General features: G+C 36.2%; 1 protein-coding gene across 1 annotated transcript in view; it reads right to left on the bottom strand.

The window, feature by feature from the left end:
- LOC129644600 (disintegrin and metalloproteinase domain-containing protein 2) overlaps positions 1-16,564 on the bottom strand; it is a 100,556-nt gene that overhangs the window by 70,544 nt on the left and 13,448 nt on the right. The window contains exons 5-6 of the mRNA XM_055570151.1: positions 8,115-8,191; positions 4,255-4,423 (exon numbers count right to left, since the gene is read on the bottom strand). Of these exons, the coding sequence (XP_055426126.1) occupies positions 4,255-4,423; positions 8,115-8,191 (246 nt within the window). The remainder of the gene's footprint in view (positions 1-4,254; positions 4,424-8,114; positions 8,192-16,564) is intronic.

Below are 16,564 nucleotides of genomic sequence, written 5' to 3'. Positions count from 1 at the left end.
ATCAGCTAATTTACTCAGAAAATAACTTTACCTTCCATTGGTACAGGGCTACTCACTTGATTCTCTGCTCTGAAGGACATCTTCCCTTGATCACCATTATATGTGAATTTACATTAGTTTAATGATTCCATCATACATTATTATGCGTTATGATTTTATTTGTGACCTTGAAAGAGTAAGGGCACCTCTCTGTTTGGAGGGGTGGAATTTCATCTGAAGATAAAGCTAATCCTTGTATAAATGACCTCAGAAAAATGTGAGCAACAGAGAAACAAAATGACTGAGTTTCTTAAACTGTGTCATAGATGTCTCAGGATGTGGAATCTGGTTACTGTGTCATCACAGACCATGGTGGTTAACTTAGGCACAAATGTGAGGCCCAGTGGGCTTATGATCTGTGTGATTTACACCCTGCCAATTTCTAGGGACAAAGTAATACTTGTTTTAACTACCATTAGTAAAATATTACTTGTTTCCATCATTATTTTTATATGAATTTAACCTAGGAGGAATATACTAAGGAAAACTTATGAGACAGTCTTTGTGGACACTCTAAGATTGTAGTGTATTTAACTCAAAATAGTTACTAATACCATCAACAAGCAATGGACAAATATATAGAAGCAGAAAAGGAGAATCAAATTTCAAAAATTGAGAAAACATTTATTATGCTTAAAGTCTGCATTTTTTTTTCTTTTTACACTGATATTTAATTCCTTGAAAGTTCAAAACTATCACATTTTACTTAAACCATTTTCCTTAACATAAAGAGGAGCAATAAAGAGGGAATAACTAATCTGGGACTTAGCAAAGATGAGAAAAGTGAAGACTATAGTAATTTAAAGGGAAAAAGTTAATAAGGTCATTAAAACAAATTCAGGGCTGCATGATTATTCATTTTTTCCACTTTAAAAATTCTATTAAAGCCTTGAAGACTTGTGTTTTTTTTTTTTTTAAAACAATGCAAATGAAATCCCCTTACAGTCTAACTGATTTATTATAATTTCCATCCAAAGGTAAGCACCAAATGTTTCATGATAGTTTTGCTTATAGGACTCCATCCTGTCATTTAGGATGAAACAAGGAAAAGACACTACTTTACTGGAGGATAAACACAAGCATTTATATTAATGTGTTAGGGTTATATTAATGATTTGAAGGATTCAAAGTTATTTCTTTGTTTTAATCAATGTAAGTTGCTACTGATGCTGCTGCTTAGTTGCTAAGTCGTGTCCGACTCTTTTGTAACCCCACGCTGCAGCCTGCCAGGCTCCTCTGTCCTCTGTCTATAGGACTTCCCAGGCAAGAATACAGGAATGGGTTGCCATTTCCTTCTGCAGGGGACTTTCCTGACTCAGGGTTCGAACTGTGTCTCCTGCATCACTTGGATTGGCAGGCGGGTTCTTTACTATTGCACCACCTGGGAAGCCCAACATAAGGGTTAGCTGACTTACATTTCCTGAAGTAATCCTTATTTATTTTCATCTTTGAGATAAGGACTGATTATATTTAGTTGATAATAATTTATTCATTTATTTTCTGGACAATAAACTTTCAAGAGAAAAGATACATAGTCTATTTTAGAAAAACAATTAGAAATTTAAGACAAAGATGCATAAAATAATGCCAAGAAATGTGTGCATTGGAAAGGTGGGCAGGTGCTAAGATTTTAGAAGACCTCAAAAGCTATTTTATTTAGTAAAAGAAAGTAGTCAATAAAGAAAACCAATTTCTTGGATATGTGTTATATGAGGTTGACACCAATTACCTGAAAATTTGCTTTGGTAAAGTAAACACTAAAGAATTGGATCTAGGGAAGAAGACTAGAGAACACTGCTAAGTAATCCAATTGCAATATATTTGGAGTAAAGAGTTAAAATTAGAAGATGCCAAAGATCACTGGTAAGAATATTCAGGGAGTGAGAAGGGCATGAAGATGTTGATAGATGACAGACAGACAATACAGATAGAAAAACATATAAGTAGGTAGAGAGTTAATGTGTGTGTTTGTGTATTTTGTTTAGCTTGGGCGATTATCATGTGCTACATAAGCTCAATAACTAAGAAAAAATGGAATGAGAGTGGGAGATCTATAAATTACTGTAGATAAAGCCATGAAAAAATATACAAGATAATATATAAGACAAACAAAAACCTGAGACTTAACACAGGAAATACTGGAGAAGGAAATGGCAACCCACTCCACTGTTCTTGCCTGGAAAATCCCATGGACGGAGGAGCCTGGCAGGCTATGGTTACTGGGGTCGCAAAAAGTTGGACACAACTGAGCAGCTGAGCACAACACAGGAAATATCATTATCTAGAATATGAATGTATAAAGAAAAGAGAGAGAAGGCGATACATAGAGAGAGGCAGGAGAATTTTATCAGAGAGTAAAGTGAGTTGAAAATTCTGGGGAGTTTTTATGTTATTTCACCATTAACATTATACTCTATGGTAGTGGACTGAAACAACACAGAATCAACACAATCTCAGCTTTCATTTTTGGGAAATGAAAACAAGTGAATGCTAACATTTATTTGGAAATTGACAGCATCAAGAATAGCCAAAACAATCTTGAAAAACAACACTACTGAAGGATGTACACTTACTAATTTCAGAACTTATTTCAAAAATATCGCAGTAAATAAAAAGTGACTCTGGCATAGGAATAGACATAAAGATCAATGGAATATTATTGCATGTGCAGAAATAACCCCTAAATCTATAGTCAACTGATTTTGAAATAAAAGGGCTGGGCCATGAAAATTCAGTGAATAAAAGATGAGTCTCTTCAACAAATGGTGTTGGGAAAACTAGATATGCATATGAAAAATGATGAATTTAGAGCCCTTCCTCCCTTTTTACAAAAAATTAAATTAAGTTGGATCATATATTGAAATGTAAGAGGTTAAAGAATAAAACTTTTAGAGGAAATATGAAATAAATTTTGTAAATCTGGTATGATAGTTAATTTTATCTGTGAACTTGACTGGACCACAAATGCCCAGATATTCATCCAAAAATTATTCTGGATATTTATGTGAAAATAATTTTGGATAAGACAAACATTTAAATTGGTGAACTTTCAGTGGACTAGATTATCCTTCATAATATGTGTGCACCTCATCTGGTCAGTTGAAAGTATTAACAGAACAAGGACTACCTTGTAAGCAAGAATGTACACATTGCTGTATTTAAAATGGATAACCAACAAAGACCTACTGTATAGCACAGGAAGCTCTGCTCAATGTTATGTGGCAGCCTGGACAGGCAGCGGGCGGAAGTTTTGGGGAGAATGATAACATACTTAAGTATGGCTGAGTCCCGTTGCTTATCCACCTGAAACTATCACAACATATTAATCAGCTATACTCCAATACAAAATAAAAAGTTAAAAAAAATTCCTTCCAACTGACTGCCTTTAGACTTGAACACAACTTTTCCATGGTCTCCAGCCTGCCAGTATGCAGTCTACTTTAAATTTTCTCATTCTTTCTGTGTGTATTTATATCAAATATATGTATATGTGTGTATCCATACATGCAGACACACAAACACATGCATCTTGTTGGTTCTGCTTTTCTAAAGAAATGTTTGTCATGAAAGACACCATTTTAACTATTGTAGCTGTGGAGCTGAGATTGTTGAAAACCAAACACAGAATCTCACTTTGTGAGTGAATGGACTGCAACACAGGTTGAACGTCTACCCTCACAGGGTATCTACTGAAAGAAGTAAGATCCTAAAAATTGGAAAGTGGGTGTATGAGAAACTCTGATGAAGCTGGAGTCATTAACCTTCTAAACTCTGGTGAGTCTTTGTTGAATGAAGAAGTCCCTCCATCTCTGGATAAGGATATAAGGACAGTATAATGGCCTACCCTAAGGCAGTTGCCATAAAAGACACTTGTGATTCTTCTCAGGATCCTAGATAGGTGTCTTCAGTATTTATGTGAATGTCACTCATGCTTATTTTATCAGAATTCAGACATAATGGATATGGAGAAAGGAGTGCATCTGCAGGCAACAAAGGTCTGTATCATGGGGGAAAATGCCATTAATGGTGGAAAATGCCAGCTTGGAGTTCTGCAAAACTGAGTGACTAGTTTTGAGGCTTACAACACAAGCTCTGAAGTGTCTGATGTGTCTTGCTCTCTCTCAATAATTTGTAAGCAACTGGTTTATCATAAAAATACATTGTTTATATGGCTGCATAGTAATAACCACATAGTTTACTCAATTGATCACTCACCTCTACATTTTGTATCTTATAGGGCTTTTCTCTTAGCTCAATTTCTCTCTCAGTATATACAGAAGAACTTGAATCCCTAGGTTTTATTTGGTAAACCATATGTTCAAAACCAATTGAAGGCTCCAAGGGCTCAATTCCATAACTTACATTTTCAAACTGTAGTAAGCCCCTACAAATTCCAAAAAATAAGCGAATAAATAAAATAATTCATTTTTCTTAAAGTCAATAAAATGAAATAATCAGTTTTTTAATAGTATGTAGATTATTTTCAGTCTTAGCCTTGGGTGGTGAAGTAGGAAAACATTACCAAGAATCCACAGATATACTGAGTGGAATGAGTAGTAGTAATGCTGTTGGCATTTATCTAGCTATAATTAATACTAATGGTTTCCACATATACTAAAAATAAACCCTTAATTCAGGAGGGGAGTAGGAGACATTGCAAGAGTTTTTATACCATGCTTTTCTAATGACAGTTTTTCATAATAAGCCATGCCTCACTTTAAAACTTAGCAAAGATCAATGAAACTAAAAGCTGATTCATTGAGAGGATAAACAAAATTAATAAACCTTTAGCCAGACTCATCAAGAAAAAAAAAAGAGGACTCAAATCAATACAATTAGAAATGAAAAAGAAGTTATAACTGACACTACAAGTTGCTACAAACAACTATATGCCAATAAAATGGACAACTCAGAAGAAGTGGACAAATTCTTAGAAGGATACAGTTTTCTAAGAGTGAACCAGAAAAAAATGGAAAATATGAACAGAATAATGACAAGTACTGAAATTGAAACTGTGATTAAAACTTCCAAACAAAAGGCCAGGGACGGAAAACATAGCAGGTGAATTATTTCAAGCATTTAGAGAAGAGTTAACACCTATTCTTCCCAAATCATTCCAAAAAATTGCAGAAGGAGGAACACTCCGAAGCTCATTCTATGAGGCCATCACCACCATGACACCAAAGCCAGACAATGGTGTCACAAATAAAGAATATTAAAGGCCAATATCACTGATGAACATGGATGCAGAAATCCTCAACAAAATACTAGCAAACAGAATCCAACAACACATTAAAATAATCATACACCAAGAACAAGTGGGATTTATCACAGGGATGGAAGGATTCCTCAACATATGTAAATTGATCACTGTGATATGCCACATTAACAAACTGAAGAGGGAAAGTCATATGATCATTTCAACACACACAGAAAAAGCTTTGACAAAACTCAGCACTCATTTATGATAAAAACACTCCAAAAAGTGAACATAGAGGGAATATACTTCAACATAATAAAGGCCATATATGACAAACACACAGCAAACATCATTCTCAACAGTGAAAAACTGAAAGCATTTCCTCTAAGATCGGGAACAAGACAAGGATATCCACTCTTACCACTTTTATTCAACACAGTTTTGGAAGTCCTAGCCAGGACAATCAGAGAAGAAAAATAAATAAAAGGAGTACAAATTGGAAAAAAAGTAAAATTGTCCTGTTTGCAGATTAATGGTACTATGCACAGAAAATCCTAAAGATACCACCAGAAAACTACTAGAGCTCATTAAAGAACTTGGTAAAATTGTAGGATACAAAATTAATACACTAAAATCTCTTGCACTTCTATACATTAGCAATGCAAGATCCAAAAGAGAAATTAATGAAACAATCTACTTACCATCATATCAAAAAGTACCAAATAACTAACAATAAACCTATCTAAGGAGGCAAAAGACCTGTACTCAGAAAGCTCTAAGATATTGATAAGAGAAAGCAAAGATGACACAAACAGATGTAGAGATATACCATGTTCTCAGATTTGAAGAATCAATATTGTCAAAATGACTATACTATCCAAAGTAATTTACAGATTAAATGCAATCACTATCAAATTCCCAGTGGCATTTTTCACAGAATTAGAACAAAAAATTTAAAATTTGTATGAAAACACAAAAGACCTTGAATGGCCAAAGCAATCATGAGAAAGAAAACTTGGGCTGGAGGAATCAGGCTACCTGACTTCAGAATATACTACAAAGCTACATTCATCAAAACAGTATGGCATTGGCACAATAATAGAAATACTGAAACTGGATAGAAATTTCAGAGCTAAACCTATGACCTCTGGTCATCTAATCTATGAAAAGGAGGCAAGATATACAATGCAGAAAAGACAATCTCTTCAATAACTGGTGATGGGGAAAAGAAAACTGGACAGCTATATGTAAAAGAATAAAACTAGAGCATTCTTTAATACCATACAGAAAAATAAACTCAAAATGAATTAAAGACCTGAATATAAAACTGGATTCTGTAATACTCTTAGAGGAAAACACAGGAAAAACACTTTCTGGCATAAATTGAAGCAACATCTTTTTTGATCCACCTCTCAGAGTAATGAAAATAAAACCAAAAATTAATGGAACATAATATAACTTAAAAATTTTGCACAGCAAAAGAAACCATCAACAAAACAAAAATATAAGCTCACAAAATAGGAGAAAACATCTGCAAGGTATTAATATTTTAAATATATAAACAGTGCATGCAGCTCAATATCAAAAAGCACAACAAACTAATCAAAAACAGGGGTGGAAGATCTAAACAGACATTTTTCCAAAGACTATATACATATGGCACATGAAAAAAATGTTTAATATCACTAATTATTCAGATCAGTTCAGTTGCTCAGTTGTGTCCAACTCTTTGCCACACCATGAATTGCAGCATGCCAGGCCTCCCTGTCCATCACCAGCTTCCGGAGTTCACTCAAACTAAAAAATGTTTAATATCACTAATTATTAGAGAAATGAAAATCAAAACTACAATGAGGAACCACCTAACACTATTCAGAATAGCCATAATTAAAAAGTGTACAAATAAATTATGCTGGTGGAGGAAAGGGAACCCTCCTACATTGTTGGTCAAATTATAAATTGGTACAGCCACTACGAAGAACAGTATGGTAGCTCCTTAAAAAACTAAAAATAGAGCTACCACGTGACATAGCAATCTGACCCTTGGGTAGATATCTGGAGAAAAGCATAATTTGAAAAGATATATGTGCCCCGATATTCATTGCAGCACTGTTTATAACAGCCAGGACATGGAAGCAACCAAAATGTCTACTAACAGAGGAATGAATAAAGAATATGTGTTACATATCTACATTGAAAGATGTATATATAAAAAGGATATAAAGGCCATAAAAGCCATAAAAAGATGAAATAATGCCATTTGTAGCAACATGGATCGACCTAGAGATTGTCATACTGATTGAAGTTGGTTGGAGAAAGACAAATATTATCTGATACCACTTATATGTGGAATTTAAAAAAATGTTACAAATGAGCATATTTACAAAACAGAAATAGTCACAGATGTAGAAAGCAAACTTAAGGTTAGCGAAGGTGATGGGTGGAGGGAGGGATTAAATTGATAAATGTGAATTGACATATATACTCTACTATATATAAAATAAATAACCAATAAGAACCTCCTGAATAGCACAAGAAACTTTACTCAATACTCTGTAATATTCTATATGGGAGAATAATCTAAAGAAGATTGGAGATATATTTGATATTTGGCAAAACTAATACAATTATGTAAAGTTTAAAAATAAAATTAAAAAAAATAACAAAAAAAAATAAATAAATGTGTATATGTATAGATACACACACACGTGCCTGACTCACTTTGCTGTACAGTAGAATCTAACATAACTTTGTAAATCAACTGCATTTCAATAAAAAAATTAAAAATAAAAATGAAACTTCTGAATATAATTTCTAAATTTGACAATTATTTCTTAAAAATTCCAGTTGCAACCATAAAATTATATATCACAACCTGAGTCCAGTACACGTGCTAATGATCGCCATAGAATTTGGATAACCTTCAATATATCCTTGGTAGTAGCAAAAATTCTGAAAAATAAAGAAAAACATATACATTTTTATTAGAATACTTCATGTTAAATATATTATTCTCAAATATTTAAAACATATATACATATACTGTATGCATCAAACACTATTTCTGAGACAGATGTATAAGATTATTAGATGGACATTTAACCTCAGTTTTCCAAAATTGTGCCTAAAAGTTTCTAAGAATAAGTACATTTCCATGATCTTTTCTATTATAAATTAAACATGACAACCCCTATCATTAGGATCAAGGAAAAAATCATCAAAAACTTATTTTTTCAAATTCTTCTGACTTATTTTTTCAAGGTAAATATAAAAATATAAATAAATCCAAAACCTTCCAAATTTATTGAATTAAAAATTACTTTATTACAATGGCAGAGTAGATTATATTGGATTATAAACTCCCAAATTTACTGAAAAACTAATTCACACATTTTGAAAGCTCAATGAATTCAGAGTACAAACACAAAGAGATCCATAAACAGACGCATAAGCAAAAACATTAAAAATCAAAGAATCAAATCTTGAAAGCAGCATAAGAAAACTATTTACCTTAAAAGAGAACTCCAATGATATTTGCATCAGACTTCTCTGTAGAAACTACAAAGTTTAGGAAGCAGAGGGCTAACATAATGTACTTAAAGAAAAAAAAAATTACTCAAGAGTTCTATATCAAGCAAGGCAATGTTTACAAATAAAATAAATTTATTTCCATATGAACAAAAACTTTTGAGAATTTGTTATTACTTGCTCAGCCTTACATGGAATACTTAAGGAAATTCTTCAGGTTGAAAGTAAGTGATCTCAAATAGTAATTCAAATCCACATAAAATTTCAAAGAGAACTCAAGAAGGTTACTATGTAATTTAAAAAGCATACTATGTAATTTAAAAAGGCATATTTTCCCTTTCATTCTCTTAACTGATTTAAAAATCAGTTGAGTAAAGTAATATGTATATATGCTTCCCTGATGGTTCAGTTGGTAAAGAATTTGCCTGAATGCAGGACATTGAATACAATGCAGGAGACCCAGGTTTGATCCCTGAGTAAGGAAGATGCCCTGGAGAAGGAAAGGGCAATCCAGCCCAGTATTCTTGCCTGGGAAATCCATGGACAGAGGAGTCTGGCAGCTATAGTTCATGAGGTCACGAGAGTTGGACACCACTTAGTGACTAAACCACAAAATGTATATAGCATATTATTTGGTCCAAGAAATAGAATATATTTGCTGATAACAGCATATAGAAGGTGAGTGGAAACAAAGAAGTACTAGGTTAAGGAAAGGACTGCAGATAGTAAAGTAACTATAACAGTGAACTGTTGGGATTGTACATTAATAGATGTAATATGTACAACAATAATACCATAGAAGGGGGCAAATAAACAGTTTTATTAGGAAAAATGTCTCTGTGTCTCACTGGAATTAAGGTAAATATAAATCTAAAATTGCATCAGTTCAGTTCAGTCGCTCAGTTGTGTCCGACTCTTTGAGACCCCATGAACCTCAGCACACCAGGTCTCCCTGTCCATCACCAACCCCCAGAGTCCACCCAAACCTATGGCCATTGAATCAGCGATGCCATCCAACCATCTCATTCTCTGTCATCCACTTCTCCTCCTGCTGTCAATCCCTCCCAGCATCAGGGTCTTTTGCAATGAGTCAACACTTCTCATGAGACGGCCAAAGTATTGGAGTTTCAGCTTCAACATCAGTCCTTCCAATGAACACCCAGGACTGATCTCCTTCAGAATGGACTGGTTGGATCTCCTTGCAGTCCAAGGGACTCTCAAGAGTCTTCTCCAACACCACAGTTCAAAAGCATCAATTCTTCAGAGCTCAGCTTTCTTCACAGTCCAACTCTCACATCCATACATGACCACTGGAAAAACCGTAGCCTTGACTAGACGGACCTTTGTTAGCAAAGTAATGTCTGTGCTTTTCAATATGCTATCTAGGTTGGTCATAACTTTCCTTCCAAGGAGTAAGCATCTTTTAATTTCATGGCTGCAGTCACCATCTGCAGTGATTTTGGAGCCCAAAAAAATAAAGTCTGACACTGTTTCCACTGTTTCTCCATCTATTTCCCATGAAGTGATGGGACTGGATGCCACGATCTTCGTTTTCTGAATGTTGAGCTTTAAGCCAACTTTTTCACTCTCCTCTTTTACTTTCTTCAAGAGGCCCTGTAGTTCTTCTTCACTTTCTGCCATAAGGATGGTGTCATCTGCATATCTGAGGTTATTGATATTTCTCCCCGCAATCTTGATTCCAGCTTGTGTTTCTTCCAGCCCAGCATTTCTAATGATGTACTCTGCATTGAAGTTAAATAAGCAGGGTGACAATATACAGCCTTGACATATTCCTTTTCCTATTTGGAACCAGTCTGCTGTTCCATGTCCAGTTTTAACTGTTGCTTCCTGATCTGCATACAGGTTTCTCAAGAGGCAGATCAGGTGGTCTGGTATTCCCATCTCTTTCAGAATTTTCCACAGTTTATTGTGATCCACACAGTCAAAGGCTTTGGCATAGTCAATAAAGCAGAAATAGATGTTTTTCTGGAAGTCTCTTCCTTTTTCCATGATCCAGCAGATGTTGGCAATTTGATCTCTGGTTCCTCTGCCTTCAAACCAGCTTGAACATTTGGAAGTTCACAGTTCACGTATTGCTGAAGTCTGGCTTGGAGAATTTTGAGCATTACTTTACTAGCGTGTGAGATGAGTGCAATTGTGAGGTAGTTTGAGCATTCTTTGGCATTGCCTTTCTTTGGGACTGGAATGAAAACTGACCTTTTCCAGTCCTGTGGCCACTGCTGAGTTTTCTATATTTGCTGGCATTGAGTACAACATTTTCACAGCATCTTCTTTGAGGATTTGAAATAGCTCAACTGGAATTCCATCACCTCCACTAGCTTTGTTTGTAGTGATGCTTTCTAAGGCCCACATGACTTCTCATTCCAGGATGTCTGGCTCTAGGTGAGTGATCATACCTTCGTGATTATCTTGGTCGTGAAGATCTTTTTTGTACAGTTATTCTGTGTACTCTTGCCATCTCTTCTTAGTATCTTCTGCTTCTGTTAGGTCCATACCATTTCTGTCCTTTATCGAGCCCATCTTTACATGAAATGTTCCCTTGGTATCTCTAATTTTCTTGAAGAGATCTCTAGGCTTTCCCATTCTGTTGTTTTCCTCTATTTCTTTGCATTGATCGCTGAGGAAGGCTTTCTTATCTCTCCTTGCTATTCTTTGGAACTCTACATTCAGATGCTTATATTTTTCCTTTTCTCCATTTCTTTTTGCTTCTCTTCTTTTCACAGCTATTTGTAAGGCCTCCTCAGACAGCCATTTTGCTTTTTTGCATTTCTTTTCCATGGGGATGATCTTGATCCCTGTCTCCTGTACAATGTCACGAACCTCAGTCCATAGTTCATCAGGCACCCTGTCTATCAGATCTAGTCCCTGAAATCTATTTCTTACTTCCATTGTATAATCAAAAGGGATTTGATTTAGGTCATATCTGAATGGTCTAGTGGTTTTCCCTACTTTCTTCAATTTAAGTCTGAATTTGGCAATAAGGAGTTAGTTCATGAGACTTCCCTGGTGGCTCAGATGATAAAACCCAATAAATAAATCCAATAAATAAATGCAAAGGTTGTCAGATTAGGTTAAAAAAAAAGACACAACTGTGAACTGTTACTAGATAACTGGCTTTAATTTCAAAGACATAGACTGATTAAAGGACTAAAAAAGAATATCATGCAAATAACAATCTTGAGCAAATGGGATTGACCACCTTATACCAAGTTACTCTGGTGGTGACTCAGATGGTTAAGAATCTGCCTGCCAATACAGGAGACATGGGTTCAATTCCTGTGTCTCCTGGGGTCGAAGATCCCCTGGAGGAGAAAATGGCAACCCACTCCAGTATTCTTGCCTGGGAAATCCATGGACAGAGGAAACTGGTCCATGGGATCACAAAGAGTTGGACGCAACTAGCAACTAACATTATAGTGTATATCAGACAAAACAGACTTTAAAAACAAAAAACATGTTAGTAGATAATGAGCAATATTTTATAATAATACAAAGTTCAACACATCAGGAAGATATAACACTTGTAAACACAGGTAACGTACCATAGTACATTAAAATTTGGTAGATATAAGTCTTTAACTTATAGTTGAAGACTTCCTTTTTCTTTCTATTCCACTTTTAGTGATCCATGGAACAGCTAGGTAGAAGATTAGCAAGTAAATACAAGATTTTAAAAAATAAATTAAGGGAACCCAGTTAATTTATGCCAACATCCGTTGGATCATATAAAAAGCAAGAAAATTCCAGAAAAACATCTACTTCTTCTTCATTGACTACAATAAAGGCTTTGACTTTGGATCCAACAAACTATGGAAAATTCTTAAAGAAATGGGAATACCAGACCACTTTACATGCCTCCTGAGAAACCTGTATGCAGGTGAAGAAGCAACCGTTTGAACTGGACATGGAAAAATGAAGGTTCCAAATTGGGGAAGGAGTACGTCAAGGCTGTATATTATCTCTCTGCTTTTATGTGGAGTAATTTTATGCAGAGTACTTCATGTGAAATGGATGAAGCTCAAGCTGGAATCAAGCTTGCTGGGAGAAATATCAATAACCTCAGATATGCAGATGACATAACCTTTATGGCATAAAGTGAATAAGAACTAAAGAGCCTCTTGATAAAGATGAAAGGGGGGAGTGAAAAAGCTGGCTTAAAACTCAACATTCACAAAAGGAAGATCATGCCATCGGGTCCCACCACATCATGGCAAATATATGGGGAAACAAAGGAAACAGTGAAAAACTTTATTTTCTTGGGCTCCAGAATCACTGCAGATGGTGACTGCAGCCATGAAATTCAAAGACACTTGCTCCTTGGAAGAAAACCTAGGACAAACCTAGACAGTGTATTAAAAAGCAGAAACATCACTTTGTCAACAAAGGTCTGTATAGTCAAAGCTATGGTTTTTCCAGTAGTCATGAATGGATGTGAGTGTTGGACCATAAAGAAAGCTGAGTGCCAAAGAATTGATGCTTTTCAACTGTGATGTTGGATAAGACTCTTGAGAGTCCCTAGGACAGCAAGGAGATCTAACCAGTCCATCCTAAAGGAGATCAGTCCTGGGTGTTCATTGGAAGGACTGATGCTGAAGCTAAAGCTCCAGTACTTTGGCCACCTGATGAAAGAACTGACTCATTGGAAAAGACCTGATGATAGGAAAGATTGAAGGCAGGAGGAGAAGGGGATGACAGAGGGTGAGATGTCTGGATGGCATCATCCATGCAATGGACATGAATGTGAGAAAACACAGGGAGATGGTGAAGGACAGGGAAGCCTGGCGTGCTGCAGTCCATGGGGCTGCAAAGAGTCAGACATGACTGAGTAACTTAACAACAACAAAAGTAAACCTAGCAGACATCTGTAAAATGCTCTGCCAAAGAAAAACAAGATACGCATTCTTCTTAACCTGTACATATTTTCCAGGAGAGATCATATGCTCATGCATTAAAAAAGCCTCAATTTAAAAGTACAGAACTAGTAAAAGTATGCTTTCTGATAATAATGACATATTTTTAGAAATAACTGACAGAAAACATTTGGATGAACTCACAGACATGTGGAAATCAAACATCGTATCTCTAAATAATCCATGGATTAAAGGAGAAATCAAATATGAAACCAGAAGATATTTAAGGAAAATAAAAATGAAGAAACTCCATACTTAAAAAGTATAGGATGTGGCAAAAGTTAGTTCTTTTGATAAATGTATATAGATTGACACATATATTAACAATGAAAAAAGATAAAGTAATACCAATCCAACCACCTATAACTCAGGAAAAGGAAGAACAAGCTAAATCTAAATTAAGCAGAACAAAGGAAATAATGTAGAGTGAAATTAAATAGGAATAAATCTATCAATGAAAGCAAAAGGTGGTTCTTTGAAAAGTTAAAATTGACAATTCTTAAGATACATTGACTACTAAAAGAACAAAATTACTAAAATCAGAAATAAAAGTGGGGTATTACTATCACCCTTATAGCAGGATTATTTAGGGAGTGCTAAGAATCATCATATGCCAACATTACATGATGTTGGTAAATTGATAAATCTATAGAAAAGCACAAACTACCTTCTCTGTCCATGGTGCCTCTTCTGGCATCAGCACTCATGAACTCAAAGAGAGCCTTATCCACTGCCATGGCTTCTGCACAGTGTTGTGTCTGATATAGAAACTTATTTTTCAGTGAATTAAGTGTAGCCATTGGTTTATGTGGGCTTCCCTCATAGCCCAGTCAGTAAAGAATCTGCCTGCAATGCTGGAGACCTGGGTTTGATCCCTGGGTCAGGAAGATCCCCTGGAGAAGGAAACGGCCACCCACTCCAGTACTTTTACCTGGAGAATCTCATGGACAGAGAAGCCTGGCCAGTACAGTCCATGAGTCGGACACGACTTAGTAACTAAATCACCACCACCACCATTGGTTTATGTACACATCTAACCATATATTCTATCATCTGGAAGTGGCTGATCTAACTTAAAGGTAGACTAGCTTACTGAACACTTTTACCATGGTAGTTGGGAGACATTACTCTGAAAGGCTGGGGTTCTGTTTGCATCAGAGACCAGTATATGGCAAGTTTCACTGAGAGCTTCAATACATTTGTCCAGATGTAAGGTGTTGCAATGGGAGTCTCACCTTCCCAACATTATACCTAATAACTATTTTGTAGCTTTTTTGCTTTCTACCATAGCAACTTTTAGCTCCCAGCCACCAGTGGGGAATTTATTCACCCGGGGACACAACAATGATTCTACTACTTTGGAAGATGAAACTTCCACCTGGATATTTTGAGCTGCTGTACAAATGGCAATGTACAAATGAGCAGGCTAACCCAGAGGCTGGAGGGACTGACTCTGAACACAGGAGGGAAAACTGTTGCTTAAAGAAGTGCTGTGTCTTCAATTTACTTGAATATAACAGTAACCAAAAGATATGATTAAGGATGCAGACCCTTTGGGAATGAAGATTTGTGCTTTTCTGCTAGGTAAACATCCATAAGAAGCTTAGGTAGGTCCTGCTGAGAGCAATGGAAATGGGGAGCAGGTGGTGGGAAAAAGAAGTCATACACAGCAATCATAACTGACCACAGAAGCGAAGACTAGCAGCTTTGCATATGTTCTTTTGGCTTGTCACATGCATATGTATCTTTATTTGTATGTACCAACCATTTTCTTCTTTCCCCCCCTCTTCCTATTATCAGCTTACATACAAGTGGTTGGAAGTTAACTTTACAAGTTAATTTAACCTCATGTTAACACAGTATTCAGAGGGACTGTGACAATTTGTGGAGCGTTTAATATTGCTACCAATGGACACAATGACACGTGATTGTGTGTCTCATCAATTTGTGGAAGAATGAAAATCGCTTTAATTGTGAAAAGTTTGGTTGAATGTTAACTAGAAATAGGTGATTCTTTTCGGAGTTCAAATACATACATATGGGGGGCTTCCCTGGTGGCTCAGTGGTAAAGAATCTGCCTGCCAATGCAGGAGACGCAGGTTCAGTCCCTGGTATGGGAAGATCCCACATGCCATGGAACAACTAAGCTTGTGTGCCACAACTATGGGACCTGTGCCCTAGAGCCTGTGCTCCACAGCAAGAGAAACTACAGTAGTGGGAAGCCTGCACCACCACCACAAAGAGTAGCCCTCTCTCGCCACAACTACGGAAAAGCCTGCACAGCAATGAAGACCCGGCACAGCCAAAAAAAAAAAAAATTTTTTTTAAATGAGTGCATATGGAAACTGAATAGTCTAAGTTGTAAGGCTCTGTTGATTATTAATGCATTGCAACTCAGTTTCAAATTAACCTTTTGCCTGCTTTGTACAAATGAATATGGGCCCCTTAATTATTTTTTCCTTTGCTATGGAGCAAGCTTTGCTAGTAAGGGGTGCTGGTGAGCATGGGAAGACAGCTTTGCTGTCTGGTTCCAGGGTGCTAGCTTGGTAGGCTCCTACAGAGAGTACAGCTGTGGCAAAGCCAGGATGCTTCAGTGACTGGTGGTCACTAACACCCTTCAGCCGGTAGTTTCCATCTGTCCAGGCCCCTCTCCTTCCGCAGTAAAGTGACTTTGGTGAGACATCTTGTGAGCAGCTCTCCTGGCTACCCAAAGGGCAGATGTCCCTTGGATGGTTCTGAAGAGAAGTTTCACAGCAACATCATTTGGAACAGCACCACAGTGACTTCTGCTATTTGAAGATCCATGGTCATGCCATTTTCAGCAATCCCAACTCTGGGGTAAAGAAACAGGCTTTTTTAACCCATC

Source organism: Bubalus kerabau, chromosome 2 (genome assembly GCF_029407905.1).
Source record: "Bubalus kerabau isolate K-KA32 ecotype Philippines breed swamp buffalo chromosome 2, PCC_UOA_SB_1v2, whole genome shotgun sequence".
Taxonomy (NCBI): Eukaryota; Metazoa; Chordata; class Mammalia; order Artiodactyla; family Bovidae; genus Bubalus; species Bubalus kerabau.
The sequence above is the reverse complement of the archived record's forward strand: the minus strand, read 5'-3'. Positions and strand labels throughout refer to the sequence as shown.